A 22,074-nucleotide genomic window follows, 5' to 3' on the forward strand; every position below is an offset into this window, starting at 1 on the left:
GTATTAGATTTTGTGTGTGTGTGCAAAAAGACTGCAATCAGACTCTTCTACAGGATTAACCAAAGCTGCACTGATCAACACTGAATGACAGTCCAGGCGAGCAGCAACTCAACCACTACAGCAAACAAATAGCTTCACTGACCAGTGCACCTCCAGCAACTGTGCGCTACATTACCGTGCAGCAATAGCCAACGTTGCTAATGAGCTATTACAGCAGTGACCTCCGGGACAAACTCATTACCAGGTGACAATAGACGCCAGACAGAAGCTAGATTCATTATCATAATTATCAGCACCGCCTTTATTGCAGCTCGCAGGGGTTGTTGATCGAGATACACGCTTGTGTGCGAACCTGCATCTGTGTGACTGAAAGCACAAGACAGAGAGCATTACAAGTAGTTAGAGACCATTACAATACTGTGAAAAATTATCTCAGTGCTGTGCAATAGCTTGGAGCAATTTGACTAGAATTCTCTCATATTTTATAGGCTGTAATGAGGAGGCCTGTACTTTCAAATAACATTTGGACAAGTCCATTACAGCTCCACTGAATCCTGAATGAATATTCTATTTTTTTTTTCCTTTTTGACATGACAGAGTCAAACATCAAGCTCAGAAATGTGTGCAAGGATGCACACATTTGAGAATGGACGGCCACTTCAATGCTTTGCAGCTGTTCCATCTGTTCGCTTGAATCTATCAAATGGTCATCTATCAATGGTCCCTCTTGCTGCTCCCTCTCTTGTCAAACGGCAGAGGGAAGTTTACAAACTTGCGCTTCTCAGGCTTCACGACAGCAGGGAACTTACTCATTACTCATGGAGCCAATGAGAGAACAGGGAAAGATAGGTATGCATCTGATACTCTAGCAGGTAAGTATTTAACAGGTACAGATCGTGGGTAAGTAAGTGTATTGCAGGAAGAGAGAACAAGTGTGTTGCAGGTATTGAGAGCAGATAAGTAATCAACGGGTACTTAAGCAGATGTAAGTATACCTGATGACACCACAAACTCCCAGAAAGATTAAGAGTTAGCAACAGTAGCCGAGCGGCTGGAATAACCACAGCAAAAGACAGTGGCAACTTTTTGACAGTTAGTGAAACCTACAGTAGGTACAGTGCCTATGCTAATGGCACTGTAGAGGTCAAACGATACCTCAATGATGCATTTGTTTCAAGGCCACATGATCCACTAGTTTATTGGCAGAAGCAAAGTGTTACCCTTCGAACCATCTCAACCTAATAGCCGAATAAAGGAAAAAGCCGAAAAGCTTTTGAATAGAAATCTTACTACAAATAAAGACGGTTACTCCAAAATAAGTGTTGATCATCGTTACTGATAGTCTGGTGTAATGTGTAACCTTGTGGAGATGTGACAATACCAAAAGTGGCCAATAGATGTCACTGTGGAGACGGATGTCAGATTGTTTCGTCGGAGTAAAAAAGCACTATATGAGTACCAGCCCATTTATCGTGAGTAACAAAACAGTGCTACCACATGAGCAAGTTAGCATTCAGGCAAGGAGCAGTAGTGAAGTCCTGGTTTAAATACTGTGTTACCTGCAGATGGATGACATACTTCATCTGCAGATTATTTGAACATGATATCAACTTGTTTTTCAGACAACCCTGCTAATTGAGAATATAAATATGGAATAATTAGGAGACTAGTAATTAATTTTGCTTTTCTAGCAGAAAAAAAAGTCTCAGTTTCCATAAAGTGGCCAACATAAAGATGGTGGGTTAATTTGAATTCACTTCGTAAATCTTACAGGTTCACAGTGCTGCTATCAGTACAGTGTTGTGTGGTGCAGAGCCTTTTTAGTGCCTTTAGCAATCTACTGTAGCAAAGTTGGGATAATTTTCATCAGGACAAAATTACAGCAGACAAAATCTGCAGGCAGTATAGCAAATTATTGCTTTCTTGCCCCAACACATTTACCTTTGATGCTTTCTGTCAAACAGGCTCTCTAAGATGTGGTAAATGCTCCATGACATCATGTTTTGAAGCCCATTCTGGGGTTTGGTTGCCTAAACCAAAACAAAATGGGACTGAAAATGACTCCTGCCTCTTTGCAGCATGTGTGGAAATGTATGCAACAGGTTCTGAGTTAGCCACACTGCTTATACGGGTGGGCAAGAAGTATTTGTGGTACAAATACTAGTAGTGGCAACAAACACACAGTCAGCACTACTAAGCGCATTTCAACACAAATAGCTTCCAACAATGTGCAAGGTTAAAATGGTCACAGGACTTACAATGTCTCTGACAGCAGATATTTTCTACATATCTGTGCGTGGAAATTTCTTCTATGCAGGTAACACAAAGAAGGAACACATCCTGGTCTCTTTTGTTATCACTTGCATCATTTCTTGTGTCACAATATACCTAACCTGCACAGCCTGTAGGTTAGGTTACCCTGCACCCTTTTCAGCTTGTTAAACCTACTTTGCACAGAATGTAACTGCACTGGATGGAAACTGTAAAGTGCAGCAGTGTTCTGTATAAATACTCCTGGAATACTAGCCTATGTAAAGTTTATTAGGGTAAAAGTTTTTGTTTGAGGGTGATTAGTCAATCAAAAATCCACATGGCGCATCCTAGCAACCCCAACCCTGAATTCAGATTGAACAGATTAAATAAACTCTTAATTAAATACCACAAATAAGCATATAAATGAGTTTCTGAGCATTCCATCAAATAATATTTTCTTCAAGATGCCATCGTTAAAAAAGTGGAAGTGGTGTCCTCTGCAATGCCGCCTACTGTTTTCACTCTTTAAATTTTTCGCTTTTTTTTAGTAGCAAAAAATTAAGAATAAACTGACTACAACATAAATCAAGGATAAGCAATATGTGGTGTGTAGTAAAATAACAAATTTAAACAAGCTCTAAATTGTCAACTCGTTTTCTTGAGGATCTTTCAGCATTCTGGAAAAAGAGAGAGAGAGAGAGAGAGAGAGAGAGAGAGAGAGAGAGAGAGAGAGAGAGAGAGAGAGAGAGAGGAGCAAACCTCCCGCTAGGCGTATGCGCTGTGTATAATGAGGCTTTTCTGTTTTAGCTATAGTGCCAAAATATTTCAGAACTGAAAACACAAAGTCAATGCAAAATCACACGGGTCTGTTTTACACGTGTCAAAGGTGAAAAGACAGAACAAGGCAAAAGAGAAGAGAGGATGGCAGGGAGAAAAAAACTCCCAGAACACAAAATGTTATCAAAAGGAAGGAGAGGAGACAAAGAGGGGAAGGATGGAGAGCAAGATTGTAAACAGGAAGGAGGGATGCGAAGAGGATATTCAGAGGAGGAAAAAGTGATCAAGATTAACAGGGGAGATGGAAATGAAGAGCAGATGGATGGGAGGGATGAAAATCAGTGAAGTCAAGAAGAAGGCAGCGAAGAGGGGTAAGGGAAGACAGATATGAACTGACAAAAGGTGGAAGGAAGGAGGCATGGAATAAGGTGACAGGCAAAAAAGAAGCCAGAAAAAAAGATGAAGATTTTTTTTTAACGAGGGGAAATGTGAGGGATGGATGAAGAAAGGGGGTGGCTGAAAAGGGAGGGATGATGAGAGAGAGGGAGGCCGTGACGAGGAGCGATTAATAATTTATGATAGCCTCGACTTTCCAAAGCAGCCCAGCGGTCCCGCTCCCTGCTTTCCCCTGACGTTTAATTTGTCTGGAAATCAGCGAGTGTGGAGTCTGATTATCGTCTCCGTCTGCCAACGCCTCTGCCTCCATCTCTGACACCGAGGTGAGATCACAAGCTGTTCAGTACGCACGTCAGCCGGAAATCCTTTAGGTTGAAACACTCATCTAAAGGCTGCACCCATGCAGACACAATGTATCTCTGTGTAAAGCATCTTCTAATCTCCCAGAAGTGCCTGAAATGAAATGCCCAAACGCAGACAAGATCTTCTATATTATTCCATTTAGAAGCCCATTAAACTGACAGGGAACAGAGGAGGTAGTGCTGGAAAAAAAGAAGCTCTTATCCAAGCTCACTAGGTATAGTTTTACAGGCTGATGGGCCTGTTTTCGAACAGAATAAGGAATGCACATCTCTCTTACCATGAGTTTTCAGCTTCCTGGGTCTTGCAGGAAGCTGAAAAATAACCTAAAGTCAAATGTTAAAATTCACCTATATCAGGAGTCTTTGATGATATCGTCTGACCTCCACAAATCTACTGGGTTTGTTTTTTTGGAGGGGGGATCACAAAGCCAAAGACAACAGTAAGTTTAGCAGTCTAAATTTCAGCCTCTTATTTGCATCTGCATGAGAGGAAGAGCTAAACTAAAGCCAGGGTGGGGAAAAGATGAAAAGAACCTCAGAGGCAACATTAAAGACATTAAAACGGGGCAAACTTTTATTTCCTCTTATTAAACACACAGCTGCATGAGGGAGAAAGCAAAAACAGAGACAACTGGGAAAGCCGCTGCTGCCGCCTGGTGGTCTTTTTGTGTTACAGCAATGCAGCTCAGTCCAGCCTCAGATAAAAACAAAAAGGGGGGAGTGAAGACTGTACTCATGTTCATATTTCTTATTATAGAGAAATAGGCATGATACTGAAGGGGTTTTGGCCTGTATCAAGGACAAAAAAATGATAAAACCGAGCCTGTCTGGTTTACATTTTTGATTCAAAAAGAAAAACAAATATAAGAATTTTACCTGTCGCATGGGTAGAATCGTAACATGAACTTAATGTTCATTTATAGGTCATGAATCTCTTTACAAACTACATATTACAATATTATTTTTAGTTCAAACTCTCTCCATTTAAATTTTTTTATAATCATTTCAGTTTTTAAAATGTACAGTGTGTATTACATAAACTTGCAACGCTATCATCTCCTTGCTTCAAACGCTCTTGTTCAAAAAAGGTCAAATTGGTGTCATATTTTATTAATCCCACTAAACCCGTGGATTTAGTGGACGCTGAAAATGCTGTGTTGGCTTCAATCAACCAGATAAAACAAGATTAAGATAACAATTTGACCACACGCTTTGATTCCCCTGACAGCAGCTTTGCCTTATTTCATGAAAGAGCAGTCGGTGCCAGCGTCAGTTTTTTGGAATTTAACCTTAAATTTCATCGTCTCCCTGAAGCAGATATCATGCACCGATAATCTATATATATTTATGGAAGGTATTTCAATAAGAATAGGTTGCAGTTGGGGGGGAAAGCTGGTCTATGTCTTTATTTAGTCATAGAAGAAGGAGGTACAGTATAATAACCACATACAGTTGTATAAGAAATATGCTACATTCATGAGCTGCTGTGTCAGGGACCAAGCAGTAAGGCATAAAGGTGTTTAATTCAAAAAAGGGGTTTTATTGACCCAAAACATAAAAAGTAATTGACAACCCAAAAACCTAAACAGGCAGACAAAGAAAAGAGGTCAACTCAATAAACTAAACTCAAAAATGGCTACTATATAACCAACTAATACAAAACAATTGAACAAATTTGAAACATCCCCCAGGCAATAAAGAAGGTGATTTCGTCCAATTAGTCTGTCAGCAGTACTTCAACCCCCAGGTAACTCAAACAAAGATGTATTAATGTAACATAAAACAGAACTTTGACCTTGCAGTGTTCATATGTGTGCACGCCATATAAACATTGGAAGGTGTGATGGAAAAAAATAAATGAAATAAAGAAACAATATCTTGGACAATAAGTAGAATATATTTAAAGTAGTGACTGCAAAGTAAACCAACACACTCTGTAAACTTGACATCTTCATCTAAGTTGTGTTCATGACGGAATAATAATAACAATAAATCACACTTTTTCTTTCATGTAAGATCATTTGTATTCTTCAATAGACAAAAGGTTAAAGTGTTACTTTAATGTTACTTTTTAATTTGTTTTACGCTGATGAAGTCGTGGTCATTATGCTGTGACAGACACTTTGTGGTACCACCTGGCAATGATGTTGGGGTTGTTGCTGTGTGACAAAGTGGCCATCAGCAGCTTGGTGCCAGGTGAAGTAGCCGTGATGGACACCTTCTTCTCTATCTTCTCGCCTGGCTGCAGGAGAATTATCCTGAGAGACAGAGCAGACAAATGTATTCTTTTCACATCTCACCTCCCACAAAGACAGTACAGCTCCAGAGCTCGGAGATCTAATGTTTTGCACAGGCGAAAGCAGGTAGTAATAGTACAAACTGAATAAAGGAGAAATTGGTGAGGGATTTTCTATCCCACAGTACAAAATGATCCCAATATCTCCATGTGCTGTGGATGATGAATTTTGAGTAATGCTACCAATTTCTCAAGGAAACCTTTGCCAGGTAGAGATTTTTTTTCTGGCTCACAGACCTTACGCTTCTTCTCCACTATATATCAAGCCAAAAAGCTAATGCCAAACCAGTCTCAGTAATGCTGATGTATAACATCTTAACAAGATACATTATTTCTGCATAATCTCTTCCCTTGTTAGCTAATTCATTCCTCCCGGGGGTGTCTGTGCAAATAAAAAGCCAATGGATACAGATTTAGAATACCTTACACATCCTTGAAGCCCATAAAAAAGAAACTGAAGAAGAATTAACCAAGTGAAATTCAGTGTGTAAAAATAATAATGGAAAAAATAAACAGAAAAAACAACAGCAGGGTCCTGTATATTTTGTGTGATGCAGGAAAAGGGTGGTTGAATGGGTTTTATGAAGAGGGATGTTGTTTTTAGGTTTTTTAAAAACTACATTTGGCACTGTAAAAAAAAGCTAGCTGAAGCTAAATACACTCACTGCCAAACCTGAAAATACAGACTAGTCATTAGACGGCTAGGTGTTTAGTTGGGATGACTGAAACAACACTATTTTTAAAGGAGGTGTGGCACAACTGTAGACTTTTCAAGACTTTACGACCTCTCGACATTCCTCAAGACATTCCACCTTACCATCAGCCACAGATTTACAGTACTTGTAATCTTAAACAACAACCATGAACCTTCAGCAACCTAATTTCTCGATGAAGAAATCTTGCGTTTATAAAAGTGAGATAATGTAAACAGGTCATCATCAAATAAATGGAACAGTAAATTAATTGCCTGTGGGCAATGGTGCTCTAACATATGACAGATATGACAGCAACTTGTTTTTACTGTTGCAGTAACATACCTGACCGCATTCTCAGGCCACATTCCTCAGACATCTGCTCAGTTCAGATTTGAAGGGAAGATAGTTTTGTGTTTTTTGACACACTTACTTGGCCACTTGTTTGCCCTCCAGCAAGCCGGCTCCCTGCACAGTCAACACAGCTTCATACAGAGCTGTGCTGAGGCAGTTGGTGAAGGACACAAGGACTGTGCGCTGCTTCTTCAGCTGGATAGAGTTGCCTCCTTCAATCTACAGAGCAGCCACAATTACAAGAGCACACAGGGGAAAAAAATTATCTGTAAAACTGATTGTGGCAGATACTGTTTTTTTAACCCAATAAAAAAAGGAAAATAAATATGGATATTTTTAAAGAAGCGTGGGAAGCTTTCATATGAGTTCGAGGTGGAAGCTTGTGTTTTATAAAGTTTTGAATGCTAGTGGTGTTCTTCACACAGCATTTTTCACCAATATTTTCTCTGGCACCAAACATTATCTTGCAGTGTTTTATAAGTGAGTTACATGGATCCACCTTTCTTTTGGCTTCTGTAAATGATTCACTAGACACTGCTAAAAATGCTAATAGCATTAGCATTTTGGGCTCTAATCTGCTCTTTAGCAAAGTGACTTATACTCTGTGTGAAAAAAAATCAAGGAATTAATACTTTTTGTTCAGAGTAAAACATCAAGTCTCCAATATTTTTTTGGTCAGTTAAGTAGCAGAGAGGGTGGTTAATCCGTTTCAGCTGCTTTGGTCCTAATGAAATGAACAAAAGCTGTAAAATAGGGACAACAGTGAGACAATCAGGAACTGTTTTACAAGTGGAGGCCACTGACATTCTTTCCATCCTCACTGATTCTGTTTTGTTTGGTTTTTTTACTAGTTTTGCATTTGGCCAGAGTCGCCGTTACTAATGGTAGCATGAGGTGCTACCTGGAACTCACAGAGGTTGCACAGCTGGTGCAACTTCTCCAGGATGGCACATCAATACATGCCATTGCCACACGGCTTGCTTTGTCTACCAGCTCAATATCATGGTGGAGATTCCGGGAGACAGACAGGTACTCTAGGAGAGCTGGACAGAGCCGTACAACGCCCTTAACCCATCAGCCAGACCGGTGTCTGCTCCTTTATGGAAGGTGGCACAGGATGAGCACTGCCAAGACTGTAAAAATGACCTCTAGCAGGACACTGCTGTGAATGTCTGACCAAATAATCAGAAACAAACTTGATGAGAGTGGCCTGAGGGCCCGACATCCTCTACCTCTAAAGGGCCCTATGTTCATTGCCTGGCATCATGGAGCCTGATTGGCATTTGCCATAGAATACACATAGGAGCAAGTTCACCCTGAGCACATGTGACAGACATAAAAGGGTGTAACAAGTTGCACCTCAGAGTGTCCAGGAGCTCAGTAAAGCCCATGTCCATATGTGGGAGGAGATCCCCCCCAGGACACCATCTGCCATGCTATGAAATTTCATCAAAATGACTACCCTACCGTATCATTTTTTTTCACTTTCCATGAAATGATGTGGCACCTTTTCCAAACACACGGCCAGTCCGTGTCACAATAGATATCCAGCACTGAGATCTGATGTGTTTTCAAAGTGTTCCTTTAATTTTTTAAGCAGTGTATAATTCTATATATTCATATGTACATTGCACAATGCCCGTCTTCTTCTTGTAAATTTTAGTTTTTATTGCTGTTGTTTTTTGTTAAGCCCAGGAGGACCGGTGATAAGACTGTGAGAGCTTACTGACTGAGAGTAAAGAATATGGTTTTTAGTGAGCCTGTGATCGTAACGCTTCATGACCTTTACTCTAACACTTGTATCACTCCAAATTTGAATACCGTAACATGCTGATAAAAATGAAAATAATGTGCAAATAGGAAAATGAAAGAAAAAGATTATTGAGAAACATCTAAAGTCTACTGAATACTGAAAGCATGTCATCTTGACAGTCGTCAACTACTTCATTAGTTAGTTTCCAAGGTACTGGAAACATTCCTCAGACGTTTTGGTCCATGTTGACATGATAGCATCACACAGCTGCAGTAGATTTGTCGGCTACACATCCATAATGTGATTTTTTTTTTTATATCAACACACCCTAAACTTGATCTGTTGGATTGAGATCTGGTGACCGTGGAGGCTGTTTGAGTACAGTGAACTCATCATTATGTTCAAGAAACCAGTTTGACATTGTTTGAGCTTTGTGACACGGTGTAGACTGTGCTCACACAAAAGGATAGTCGTGGTCAGCAACACTGTAGGCTGTGGTGTTTAAACTAAAATAAAATGCTCAGTTGATACTAAGGCTAGCAGATTTTTTCATGAAAATATCCCCTGCACCATTACACCAACATCAGCTTGAACCATTGAGACAAGGCAGGATGGATCCATGCTTTCAGATTTTTTACACTAAATTTTGACCCTACCATCTGAATGCTTGACCAGAAAGTGAGTCTTTATTTTCCAGTTTTGGTGAGCCTAATAAAGCTCATTAATTACACTAAATGGGCTTTGGAACTTAATATATGGTGTAAAGTGAATGAATATAGTTGGTCAGGGAACAGCAAAAGAAATTTATTTCTTTGCTGAATCTTTTCCTGCAAGGCCGACATATTATCAGTTGACTGACATCATAATGTGAAAGGTAATTTGATTTAGGTCACCAAACTATGTTAGAGAGACTGTTGTTGTGCATGCTCTTTTGATGTGATTTTGACTTTGTTCTTCATTACAATAATAACCTGATCCTGTCATATTCAGCTGACAGCCATGAAAAAGATAAAAGTGAGGAAGATGAGGAAGGAAGAGAAAGGAAGACAGTGCTATGTAATTCATATATAATACTTTGTGAGTTGCAGAGACAGGAGGGGGGATGTTGTTGTACCTGTATGGTTATTTGTGGAGGGCTTATGCTGAACTCTTCAGCAGCCAGAAATGTTTCTTTGGTCCTCATGTCCTTTAGCACCACTGCCAAGTTCACAATATCATCACCAGCCAGGAATGACTGATATTTAAAATGAGAGATGGTGTGATTGAGTGTTGTCACTGGGGATGAGGAAAACGTCATGGGAAAGGGAAGAAACGAAGCAAATCAAAGGGAAGGTTAGTTACTTTGTTTATCAAACACTAATCTATATATAAGCAGTACAATAGTAAATGTACTGGAATCATGAATGTATTCAGTCACCTGAAAATGGCTGTATCTGCACCTCTGTTTGTGCGTCCCAGAAGGCCTCACACGGGCTGCTGTCGTACTCTTTCACCTGAGCGTTGATGTGTCCCACCAGAACCCTGGGGTTCTTGCACTGGTTTGTGATGGTCACACATATGTGGATGGGCTCACCCAGTTTTGGCACCCCAACTATTTTTAGGGTCACGTTCAAATTGGGTGACATTGTACCTGGTAATAACATGTACATTGTTTCAGGTTAAAGATATGCGACTAGAGCTGGTTTGATTTTCACCACTTGAACAATCTAGCTCGTTCTAGATTAAACCCTAAATGATTAAAGGTGTGTAGAAATTATACACACACACACACACACACACACACACGCGCGCGCATATATATATATATTATAGGTTTTATATTATAGGTTCTCCTTCATAGCATTCGTTTCAAATCTCACTATGGGAAAATACTGACTCCCAGATTGCCAGACATGTATGTTAAGAAGACAGCTGTCCCCAATAGCTCCACATGGAAGGAGCACCCACCTGGGAAGAACCTGCACTGAGGACTGAATGCACCAGGTTAGGCACTGTAACATCTAGCCTTTAAAACCTAGCAAAGCGCCCGGTGACAGAGTTAACACATGAATGTGTTAACAATTTAGCTTAGCCCCTGATAGCAATAAGGGGAGTCTTAAAGGTTGTTGGGGATGCTCTGGGGTACAGACACTGACCTTGGTGTTGCAGTGTTCTTGCACAGACTGAGGTGTTTCCTCCTGAAAGAAAAAGCAGAAATAAAACTACTTGAACTTCTTTTCTCATACAGAAAGTGTCTGTTTTTCAAGGAACAATTGCTGAAGATCTTTAGCTTTTTAAAAGTTATAGGAGAAACATTTTGCTATGACAAGCCTCAGAGATAGATTGAGCACATTCTCTTACTTTTGTCAGGTTTATATGTCAGCTTCAGATTCTCTGGTTTATCTGATCCGATGCTTTTGGTGTAGATGAGCTTTCCCACACACTCAGTGTCCACCGTCTTTCCCACCACCAGTCCATTGTGCACAATTAACCTTACGACATCCGCATCAACAGAGGCACAGACGAATGGGATGTCGTATCGGGCGTCCAACCAGTGGTGCTGGATGGCAGCAACTGGACAAGGTCCACAGCAAAATATCCCTGAGGATCAATGTGTTTACAGAGAAATATCAGTCAGTATCTTTCATTGCAAATCAATGCAATCTATAAAGAGCATAATTTTGACAGCTATTTGGAGCAGGGGCCTACATGTACCTTCACTCTTTTCCTGCGGTGTTGGGTCCACTACCTGCCAACCGTCACACCCTGCACCAAGATCTGGTCTCCTCATCCAGCACTCCACCCACACATGGAAGTTCCTGCAAGAGGTCAAGTACACTGTTCCAAAAAATAGTAATGTCAAAGTATCTTACTGCATATTTTACAGTTTTGTACTGTCTTTCTAGAATATCCTTAAGTTTACATAAGTAGACTGTGATTTTACATGTCAAAGGTAAAATAACATAACATCACTGTAAATATAGTAAAACACAATTTACTTGTTTTTAAAATAGATTTTTTTTGTACATATGCATATTTAGATTGTAAAAATACATTCAGAAATGCATCATCATTTCACAAATATTTGTCTGTTATGTGAGAGAATGATCTGTTAAATTCAAATGTAATACTATGGAAAAATATATAAAATGATCGAAAATTAATGAGAATAATCAATAATTAAAGGAGTATTTGAATTATAATTTTGCTGAAAATTTCATGTCATCTAGGCCTGATTCAATAATTCAGAGGTAACAAGTGAAAATATAATTAATAGGAATAAAAACTAAAAAAAACATCTAAAACATTGCACAGCCACGCTGTGCTAATTAGATATTTTAAAAAATAAATGTAGAGGTAGGAATTGCAATTAATATAAATCTCAAAGTATTCACAACATTCCTGAACAGAAATAGGCCTCTGCACCTGTGGTGAGGGTGTGGCCATGAAAACAATGTGACATGCCATGGGACACATAATAACATGACGCTAAGCATCGGCCAATGAATGTGAACTAACAACCACAAGGTCGCGGGTATGGCTGCACTGTAGGAAAATCCTAATATAAAAGTATTTTACTGTGCATTTTACAGTTCTTTTCTGTTCTTCTAGAATATCATTAAAGTTAAGTAAATAGACTGTGATTTCACATTTCAAATGTAAATTAACGTTGTCAAAGGAGCTTGCAAAGAAAAGCGTCTGGACTTCTTTAAGTTGCTTGAAGACGTTTCACCTCTCATCCGAGAAGTTTCTTCAGTTCTAAGGTCAAATAGTGGAGAGTCCCAGATATAAAACCTAGTGGGAGTTTCCCCCCACAGAGGGACAAAAGGACCCCCTGATGATCCTCTAATCGCCTGAGCCAAGGTGTGAAACTGGGCGTGGGTCCCAATCAGCCAGAGTTTCGGGTGTGTTCATTGTGAAACCTGGCCCCACCTTATCATGCGAATTCCTGAGGTCAGTTGGCCCAGGATGTGAGTGGGCGTTAAGGCGTCTGGGAAAGCATCTCAAAACTGGATTATAGATGGCAGAGAGTTGGTGTCGTAAACCCCCGCCTCTGTTCAAAGATGGTCGCTCACAGTGGGCATAGATGGCTTCTTTCACTCCTCTTTCAAACCATCTGTCCTCTCCGTCCAAAATGTGAACATTGGCATCCTCGAAAGAGTGTCCTTTATCCTTAAGATGCAGATGGACTGCTGAGTCTTGTCCTGTGGAGGTGGTTCTTCTGTGTTGTGCCATGCGCTTGTGAAGTGGCTGTTTGGTCTCTCCAATGTAGAGGTCTGAGCATTCCTCGCTGCACTGTACAGCATACATCAGGATGAAAGTCTCAGCCACGCTCTCCAGTGCCAAAGTCCCTCCATCCAACCTCACAATGCAGGAAAAGAAAGCCGTCGCTTCCCTGAGCAAAGACCACAACATCACTGTTTTACCAGCTGATAAGGGAAGATGCACCGTGGTCCTAAACACTACAGATTACCATACAAAGATCACTACTCTCCTCAGTGACAACAATACCTATGAAGCCCTAAAGCGAGACCCCACAAGCAGCTACAAAAAGAAAGTTATAGCTTGCCTTCAAGACTTTGAAAAGGACAAAATCATTGACCGCCTTACATATCACCGCCTTTACCCAGGGGATGCCATACCCTGCATCTATGGACTTCCTAAGATCCACAAGGAAGCTGTCCCACTCAGACCCATAGTCAGTAGCATAAACTCAGCCACTTACAACATTGCTAAACACCTTGCCACCATCCTTGCGCCTCTCGTGGGGAACACCCCACACCACATCAAGAACTCCACCGACTTCATCGACAAGGTCCAGAAACTTACCCTGGATCCAGATGAAACCATGGTGTCCTTTGATGTAGTCTCTCTTTTCACTTGCATACCCACCACGGAGGCCGTGGAGACTGTCAGAAAACGACTACAAGAAGACAGCTCCTTGGAGGACAGGACCAACTTCACACCCGATCAGATTTGCACACTGTTAGACCTCTGCCTCACCACTACATATTTCAAGTACAACGAAGGCTTTTACAGACAAAAACATGGCTGTGCCATGGGCTCCCTCGTGTCACCTATTGTAGCCAACCTTTACATGGAGGAAGTGGAAAGGAAGGCTCTTGGCTCTTTCAAAGGAAGAGTACCCAGCCACTGGTACAGATATGTGGACGACACCTGGGTCAAAATCAAGACACAAGAAGTGGAATCCTTCACTGCGCACATTAACGCTGTGGATAAGAACATCAAGTTCACCAGGGAAGACACAAAGGACGACTGTTTGCCTTTCCTGGACTGCGCCGTGCACATTGAAGAGAACGGCAAACTCAACATCGAAGTTTACCGGAAGCCCACACACACAGACCAGTACCTCCTCTTTGACTCCCATCACCCTTTGGAACACAAACTTGGAGTAATTAGGACCCTACACCACCGGGCAGAACATGTTCCCTCTAAGCCTGAAGGAAAAAAGAAGGAACACACACATGTAAAGGAAGCACTCAAAACGTGCGGCTATCTTAAATGGGCGTTCTTAAAGTCAGCAAAGAGGCACAGAAAAGAAGACCAGACACCAGCGAGGGAGGATAAGAAGGACAGACGCAACAACATTGTCATCCCCTATGTAGCCGGTGTATCAGAGAAACTCAGGAGAGTTTTCTCCAAGCATGACATCCCGGTGCATTTCAGACCCAGCAACACGCTCAGACAAAAACTGGTTCACCCGAAAGACAAAACGCCAAAACACAAACTTAACAATGTGGTGTATGCTGTACAGTGCAGCGAGGAATGCTCAGACCTCTACATTGGAGAGACCAAACAGCCACTTCACAAGCGCATGGCACAACACAGAAGAGCCATCTCCACAGGACAAGACTCAGCAGTCCATCTGCATCTTAAGGATAAAGGACACTCTTTCGAGGATGCCAATGTTCACATTTTGGACATTGGCACCCGAAACTCTGGCTGATTGGGACCCACGCCCAGTTTCACACCTTGGCTCAGGCGATTAGAGGATCATCAGGGGGTCCTTTTGTCCCTCTGTGGGGGGACACTCCCACTAGGTTTATGTCTGGGACTCTCCACCATTTGACCTTAGAACTGAAGAAGCTTCTCGGATGAGAGGTGAAACGTCTTCAAGCAACTTGAAGACGTCCAGACGCTTTTCTTTGCAAGCTCCTTTGACTACGATGACCTGGATGACTGAGAACCTTCACAGACGTAAATTAACGTTAAATCACTGTAATGTAATAAAACATAATTTTCATGATTATTAAATGTATCTGTCTGTACATATGCATATTTAGATTGTTAAAATACATTCACAAATGTATCATGATCTCACAAATATCTGTCCGTTATTTGAAAGATTGAACTGTTGAATTCAAATGTAATGCTATGGAAAAGTATATAACATGATTCCTATAAGTTTGTGTTACATCACATAAGTATTATTATCATTGCTATTTAGGGTGATCATGGCTCAAGAGTTAGCAGTTCGCCTTATGATCAGAAAGTTGCCGGTTCGAGCCCCGGCTCGGACACTCTCGGTATTGTGTCTGTGGTCAAGACTTTTCGCCTACTGGTGATGGCCAGAGGAGCCGATGGTGCGATATGGCAGCCTCCCCTCTGTCAGTCTGTCCCAGGGCATGCAATCCATTATTATTTAAACCAACTGTTAACTGTATATTTCTGTACATTTACGTATTATGATTCATATTGCCACATTCATTGACCTTGTTTATAGGTAATTTCTTTGTTTGATCACGTTAAAATGTTCCTAATTTAATGTCTAAAAGCACTTGGTAAAGGCAGAATCCCATGTGAAATTAGCGCAACAAACTGTATTGTCATTACTGGAAATAACCGTATTTTTATGAGGAAGTTATTTTCTGTTATGTTACGGTAGTATTTTGGCGCCCCAGGTGCCAGAATATTACCGGTTTTTTTAAGATGTTTTTTTAACAGTGTAGAGATAACTACAGATGATGTGCATTATGCAATTAATATACAGAACAGTCAGGTTAATTTTACAAAACAGAAAAATATTTGTAGTAGTAAAAAGTCCTGTTAGCAAGTTACACAATTATTTTGAAAGCCACTTTATGAGATACACTGTGCTAGTAGCAGGTTGGGCCCTGTTTTGCTTTGCGCACTGCCTTAATTTATTTGTGTTACACATTCAACAAGCTGCTTCCTCACAGATTTTACTCCAGCATCGCTCAATTGCTGTAGATTTGTCGCTTCATCTATAATGTAAATTTGTCATTACACTACATCCCAAAGGTGATCTGTTGGATTGAGATCTGGTGATAGTGGAGGCCGTTTGAGTACAATGAACTCATTGTCATGGTCAAAAAACCATTTTGAGATGATCTGAGTTTTGTGACATGGTGTGTTATCCTCCTGGAAACAGCCATCAGAATATAGGGACACTGTGCTCAGTGGATGACTTGGTCAGCAACAATACTCAGGCAGGCTGTGGTGTTTAAATGATGCTCAGTTTGTACTAAGGTGCCCAAAGTTTCCAAGAAAGGATCCACCACACCATTACACCACCAGCAGCAACCTGAACCATTGATACGAGGCAGAATGGATCCTTCCAGCCATGATGTTTTATGACAAATCCTGACCCTACCATCCAACTCTTGTAGAAGAAATTGAGACTAGAAAACATTTTTCCAATATTTCTTATGTGTATTATTCCGGTGTGAATTGTATCCTTAGTTTCTTGTTCGGTTCTTCGGTTCTTCTATAACTTTGGTTAATTGAGTTACTGTTGCCTTGCTGCCACCTTGAAGCATTCTCCTATTACCTCAACAACCATACCACATTCAGAACTACTTACAGTAAATCACCTTTCTTCACAGTTTGAGTGATACCTGGTTTCAACTTCGACAGGTTGTTGAACATGTCTATACACATGCCTATGTGCATTTAAGTCCTGTCATGTGACTAGCTGATTAGATCTTTGAGTTAACAGAAAGTGAACACCTGTAGCTATTAAAGAAGTCACCGAGTGCAGATTGCAAGAAGTTACAAAAAGAAATTGTATATTTATGGTTAAGAGCAAGTGACACCAACCAAATGCTGTCCTTTGACACGCCGAACTTCTCCCCTGTTCTCGTGTAAAACTCTTCAATTATCATGTTGCCATTTCCATCATGAGCTGCGTTGAAAACTGTTACCACCCTGGAGGGAATCCCTAGAACTCTCATTACTGGAGAGAGAAAAAAAAAGGCTTTAATATCATTTAAAAACCATATTTTCAATAATCACATAGCAATGCTGACATAATGCCTATGGCAAGTTACCATGGGAATGCAGTGTAAATGGTATGTCCCTTCAAAGAAAGAAAATAGATCCAATAATTGATCTAACAATCAAGGGGCATATGATGGAATTCTGTCAATCTACAGCATTTTAAGCATCACAAGAGCAACTTTAATCCATCCTGTGTGGACTCGCCTGTATACATTTAGATTTTGGGTCTGTGCTGACTTGTTTGGACAATTCTTGAGACTAATACTGGTATCACTTCTGTACTGTAGAGCAATTAAGACAGATTTAGGTCAACAAATCTAGAACTCCATGAGACATAGAACAACAGCTCTGCACAGGAGATAACTCAATCAAACACAGATTTCACCAATGATCTCATCCTAAACACACATCCTACCTGTACAGAGGACGGATGCAAAGACCCAGCATTGGCCATAACGCACAGGTCTGCATTTGGATGAGGCCCAGCGGAGAAGGATGTCAGCGCTGCCACTCCAGTCTGTAGGCTTCACACCATTTTTGTAACTGCCCTGCCACTTCCCCTCCAGAATACCCAGGTCATCGTTACAGTTTATCTAGAGCAGGAAGAATCACATTAATGACTTCACTTTTTTCCTTTTACTGTGGACAAAATTGCTTAGCATTATACTATATTGTCTCTCACCATAGCGCAGACCACTCGGCTGAGGTAGACAGGGTCTGCTCGTAATGTATAATCTTTGTTTTTGTCAGTGAGGTGTTGCGGGCTGAACTCCAGGAGCTTCAGACATGCTTCCAGGACTCCAGGCTCATACTGCATACATGTGGATGGAAATTTAGCATGTTACCTGCTAATAATGCTACTATATATGATCTATGCAGACTTGTTCTATGATTCTGGGTCACATACCAGACCAAATGACCATGGACGCTTGCTAACATTTAAACTGCTCCCCATATACACTAGCCCATAGTCACTTTTGATGTACTCTTCTTTATGGGCATCCAGTGGCATGTATACTGGATCACCTGAAAAGCGGTGATAGTTGGAATTATGTCTACAAAAGGATAACAGCAGACTGTGGACAAGAACAGCAAGTGGCAGCAGCTACATGGACTCACCTTTCAGCCAAGGGTTGCACAGTAGCACAAATGTTCCCAATACATAAGTTTTTCTGCTCCGTCTGGTCTCTATGTGGGCCAGGAGTTCATACAGAGCCACTGATGACTGAACAGGAGCGCAAATGTGGATAATGACTGACTGGGGATGCATGTTCCCTGGGTAGATTGTAGCTTTCCAGTCATAGAGCTGGGGGTGGGACTGTTCTTCATAGAACAGAACTGGGATCCTCTTTGACAGGCCACCTGTATGGTAAAGTAAATAAATAAATAAAGATAAAAGCAGCATAATTTCCACCTTATAATTTGAATTTGTAATAAAAAAAATATAATAACTAAACTAGTTTTTTTAAAAATTGCAGAGGGAGTGTTCGCCCGGGGCGCCAAACAGGCTAGGACCACCACTGCCTTTGGGAACTGTACATTTCCCAATGCCTCAGAAGGGTGTGGTTCTCCCCTTTTTGACCTGTTGCTTTCTGGCAGCTGCTACAGTTTCTAATTGCTAATATCAGCACTGCCCTGGTGCAAAGGTGCTCCTGAATGCTTTTGAGTGCAATTTTTCACTTGAAAAAGTATGAGTGTGGTATTTATAAATCAGAAGTATTGCTTTAAATATGAACAGTCTTAGTCTTTGATACCTAAACAAACCTCCAGCACCAGGCTCTCAGCGCAGGGATTCCACAGCCAACTGTCAGACTTTAGCGTCACTTTGAAGGGTTTCCCTCGTCGAACCACAAGTCGGTTCCTACTAAGCCCCTGAGTTTCATGGGAAATGCTGTTTTCGGGAATCTCAAAGTTCATGGACTTTAGTCGGCAGTGGCCATTAGTGGTACCTGTAAAACAGATGGCAGAACCCATACTGATCTGAAGACAGTACACATGACAAAGATCTGTCAGGAACTAGAGAACAGACGGGGATAAGAAGGTAAGACGGGAGCTTTGGAGATGAATTTCAGCAAAGCCATCAATTTTAATTTACAAATCAGTGTTAAAGGAATTACAGGTTTTCTGGATTACCGCTGGGTAAAATGAACTTTAGAAAACGCAAAAAATAAACAACAGGACAAGAAAAAATATTGCAATGAATGATTTAAAATTGTTTCTTTCTACCTAACAAACGAAATCACTTAACAAATGATGCTGCCTCTCTCATTCATGTTAAAAACTATCCTATTCCGCTTCACAACTGTAATATTTATATTTATTACATAAAGTCCATGTATCAGATTACTTGGTAGAATATTAGTGTTATTTTCTTTACTCTTTGCACTTAATGTCTGCTGGAATAAAACTTAATTGGATTACTTTCAGCTGGAAAATAAACTGTTTATGCAAAATCATATGAAATTTAATCAATCCATTTAAGCAAAACTCAAAGCAGCTCAAACGCACACATGCGCCTTCCTATGGACAAGAAAAAGATTAAAGTTACATCTGAGTGGCAGAGTGCACTTACCATTGATGCTGTATATTGTCTGCTGCATGTTGTTCATGGTGTGACAGCTAGAATTGCAAGTGTTTGGAAGAATGACAAGCATGCTTTAAGTAGCCTTTCGCAAAGCTAAACATCTCACACCTCTCCAGTGATTAACCAATCACCATTCATTTTTTTTTCTTCTTATCTGATTTTAATTATGCAGGTGTCTGACAAAGTGTACGTCATACATTACAAACAAATTGCACACAAATCACAAATTGCAAAAGCACAGCAGGAAATTGTGTCAGTGTCCTTATTCTTAACTCAAAGTGCAAAACCTACAGAAAAGTCAACAACCTTAACACAAAAAAACATTTCAGACTTCATACCAGCAGGAGACACACCCTCCAACTTTTCAAGTATTCACTAGCCAAGCATTCGAGTGATGTCACTTCAAACTTCCAGAGAAACTGTGTGGTTTATTATTAAGTTTATGATTCACTTTCTCTAGAAAATGACACAGGTTTCATGTGATGCTCGCTGACACATCTAAAACCTGCCATGGTCTTCTGCAGAATGATCACCCTAATGAAATTTGCATTTGCCTCTGAGTCATTAATGATACTCTATGTACTCCATGAAACATTCAGTATTTTAAAATATAGACCGAGAACATCTTGGAGCGCATTGTCATTGTTATTTGATGTTCTATTAAAAGTTCACAAAACACAATCAAACAGAACAACTCTAATATAATAGTCTACATCTTTAGCTTCTGAGATAAAAGACTGTGGTATTTTGGTGACACTCAAAGCTCATCCATGAGTTTATGAAACAGTATGAAATGAAGTTCGTGTGCTTTAAACCAAACTTTAAAACCTATTTTCATACCTTTCACTTAGTGGGTCCGGAAAATAAAGCACAAACAGAGGACTGACTTTCATCAGCAGAAAGGTTGCACAGACTCTTACTTTTTTTTTCAACGTATGCCCCACCTGTTTCTGTAACACAAACACATCACACATTTCCCTGAATGATGTTGCAAGTGGACTGCAAGAGTGTAGCGCTCCCTCTAGTGGCATAGGGGCGACATTGCATTTACGTCAATATGATAAACAGCTGTGCAGTGGTTAGCGTGCAAGCAAGAACCCGCAGGCCAGCTGGGGCATCTCTGTGTGAAGTTCTCGATGCCTTTTCATGGAGAACTCGCTACCCCACACATGCATGTTAGATTCACAGAGTCTACCCAGGAAAAAAATCCCATTACCATAAGTGAAACGACAATAATGTCAGTGATCAAATGCTGAGCAGCAGCACGGCACCACTGTGAGTCAGCCAGTCAAATGTGTGGTGATGGACTTGCAGGATTCGATGAATACATTTATGATTTATCATTTTTATATCACAAAGAACTAAAGATATATTTTTAAAGTCCTTTAGAGTCAATATAAAGGACTGAACCCTTCAGGAATTACAGCCATTTTTGCAGAGTGTCGTCATTTTCAAAAGCTCAAAAACTAATTGGACATTTGAGCAATTTCATTGTGGCTTGTCTCCTCACTGTTTAATTAAAGTGAAGTCATACGAGGCCTTCAGACTATAGCAAGTGCAGAGTTTGCCTTGTGTCATTTAAAGACTGCTTTGGCTGTAGAGTTCAAACTACAAGAAAGGAGAGGAAAAAGTCACCGTCTAAACAGTGACTGCTCATAAAAGAAGTAGGCCTATTTTGAATGTTCTGACTACAGTATAAAATGCCAGGGAGTTGAGAGAAATGCCTGTTTGTGCATATATACATATGATTATCACTAACTTCAGGACTGATCTACAGCCAGTCTAACCCAGGTTCCTCACATGCCACTTGGAAAATGCTGAGGGTGTAGCCTGTTACACTACCAGGTCACAAATACACATTGTTTAACTAATGACATGTGATACCACTGATTTCCTTTCCGATCTGATAAAATTCAGGGTGGCGTCTACGATACTGATCTGATACCGATACTTTGTACAAAAACTTAAGGTGTTATTGTATTTCAAGTTATAGCATCATAATGATTACAGGACATCAGACTACTTGTTCTTATTGTTTAATTATGAAGAATTATTACATAGAAAAAAATTACTGAAGTTGTGTGTTAATTGATGCTATTTGAACACATATATCTTGTCATTTAACATGTATCAAATCACTTTTATTGTCACATCATTGCTGATACACTGGTGCAGCACATGTGAGTGAAATTCTTGTGTGCAAGCTTCACAAGCAACAGCGGTGTGCAAAATACAAGAAACACAAGAAACAAAGTAAAATATAAGAATAAGAAATATGAGAAATATAAGAATAAATATATGTACAAATATAAGAATGTATGCACATTACTAATTATGCATACATCTACACATACAGTACATATAGT

General features: G+C 40.3%; 1 protein-coding gene across 1 annotated transcript; it reads right to left on the reverse strand.

The window, feature by feature from the left end:
- Positions 1-4,989: 4,989 nt before the first annotated feature.
- On the reverse strand, positions 4,990-19,760 carry LOC146645040 (protein-glutamine gamma-glutamyltransferase 2-like). The gene is made up of 14 exons (XM_085394690.1): positions 19,697-19,760; positions 18,879-19,073; positions 18,244-18,486; positions 18,032-18,150; positions 17,807-17,935; positions 17,540-17,717; positions 16,945-17,080; positions 11,578-11,681; positions 11,224-11,463; positions 11,019-11,060; positions 10,301-10,513; positions 9,998-10,158; positions 7,210-7,349; positions 4,990-6,046 (listed from the first exon to the last, which is right to left on the reverse strand). Exons 1-14 carry the CDS (start codon positions 19,731-19,733, stop codon positions 5,893-5,895), a joined length of 2,091 nt encoding a protein of 696 aa, XP_085250816.1. The 5' UTR covers positions 19,734-19,760; the 3' UTR covers positions 4,990-5,892.
- Positions 19,761-22,074: the final 2,314 nt, after the last annotated feature.

The sequence above is a fragment of the Rhamphochromis longiceps genome, linkage group LG20, assembly GCF_057381845.1.
Source record: "Rhamphochromis longiceps isolate RC_006_pf linkage group LG20, R_longiceps_female_GT1.1, whole genome shotgun sequence".
Classification (NCBI taxonomy): Eukaryota; Metazoa; Chordata; class Actinopteri; order Cichliformes; family Cichlidae; genus Rhamphochromis; species Rhamphochromis longiceps.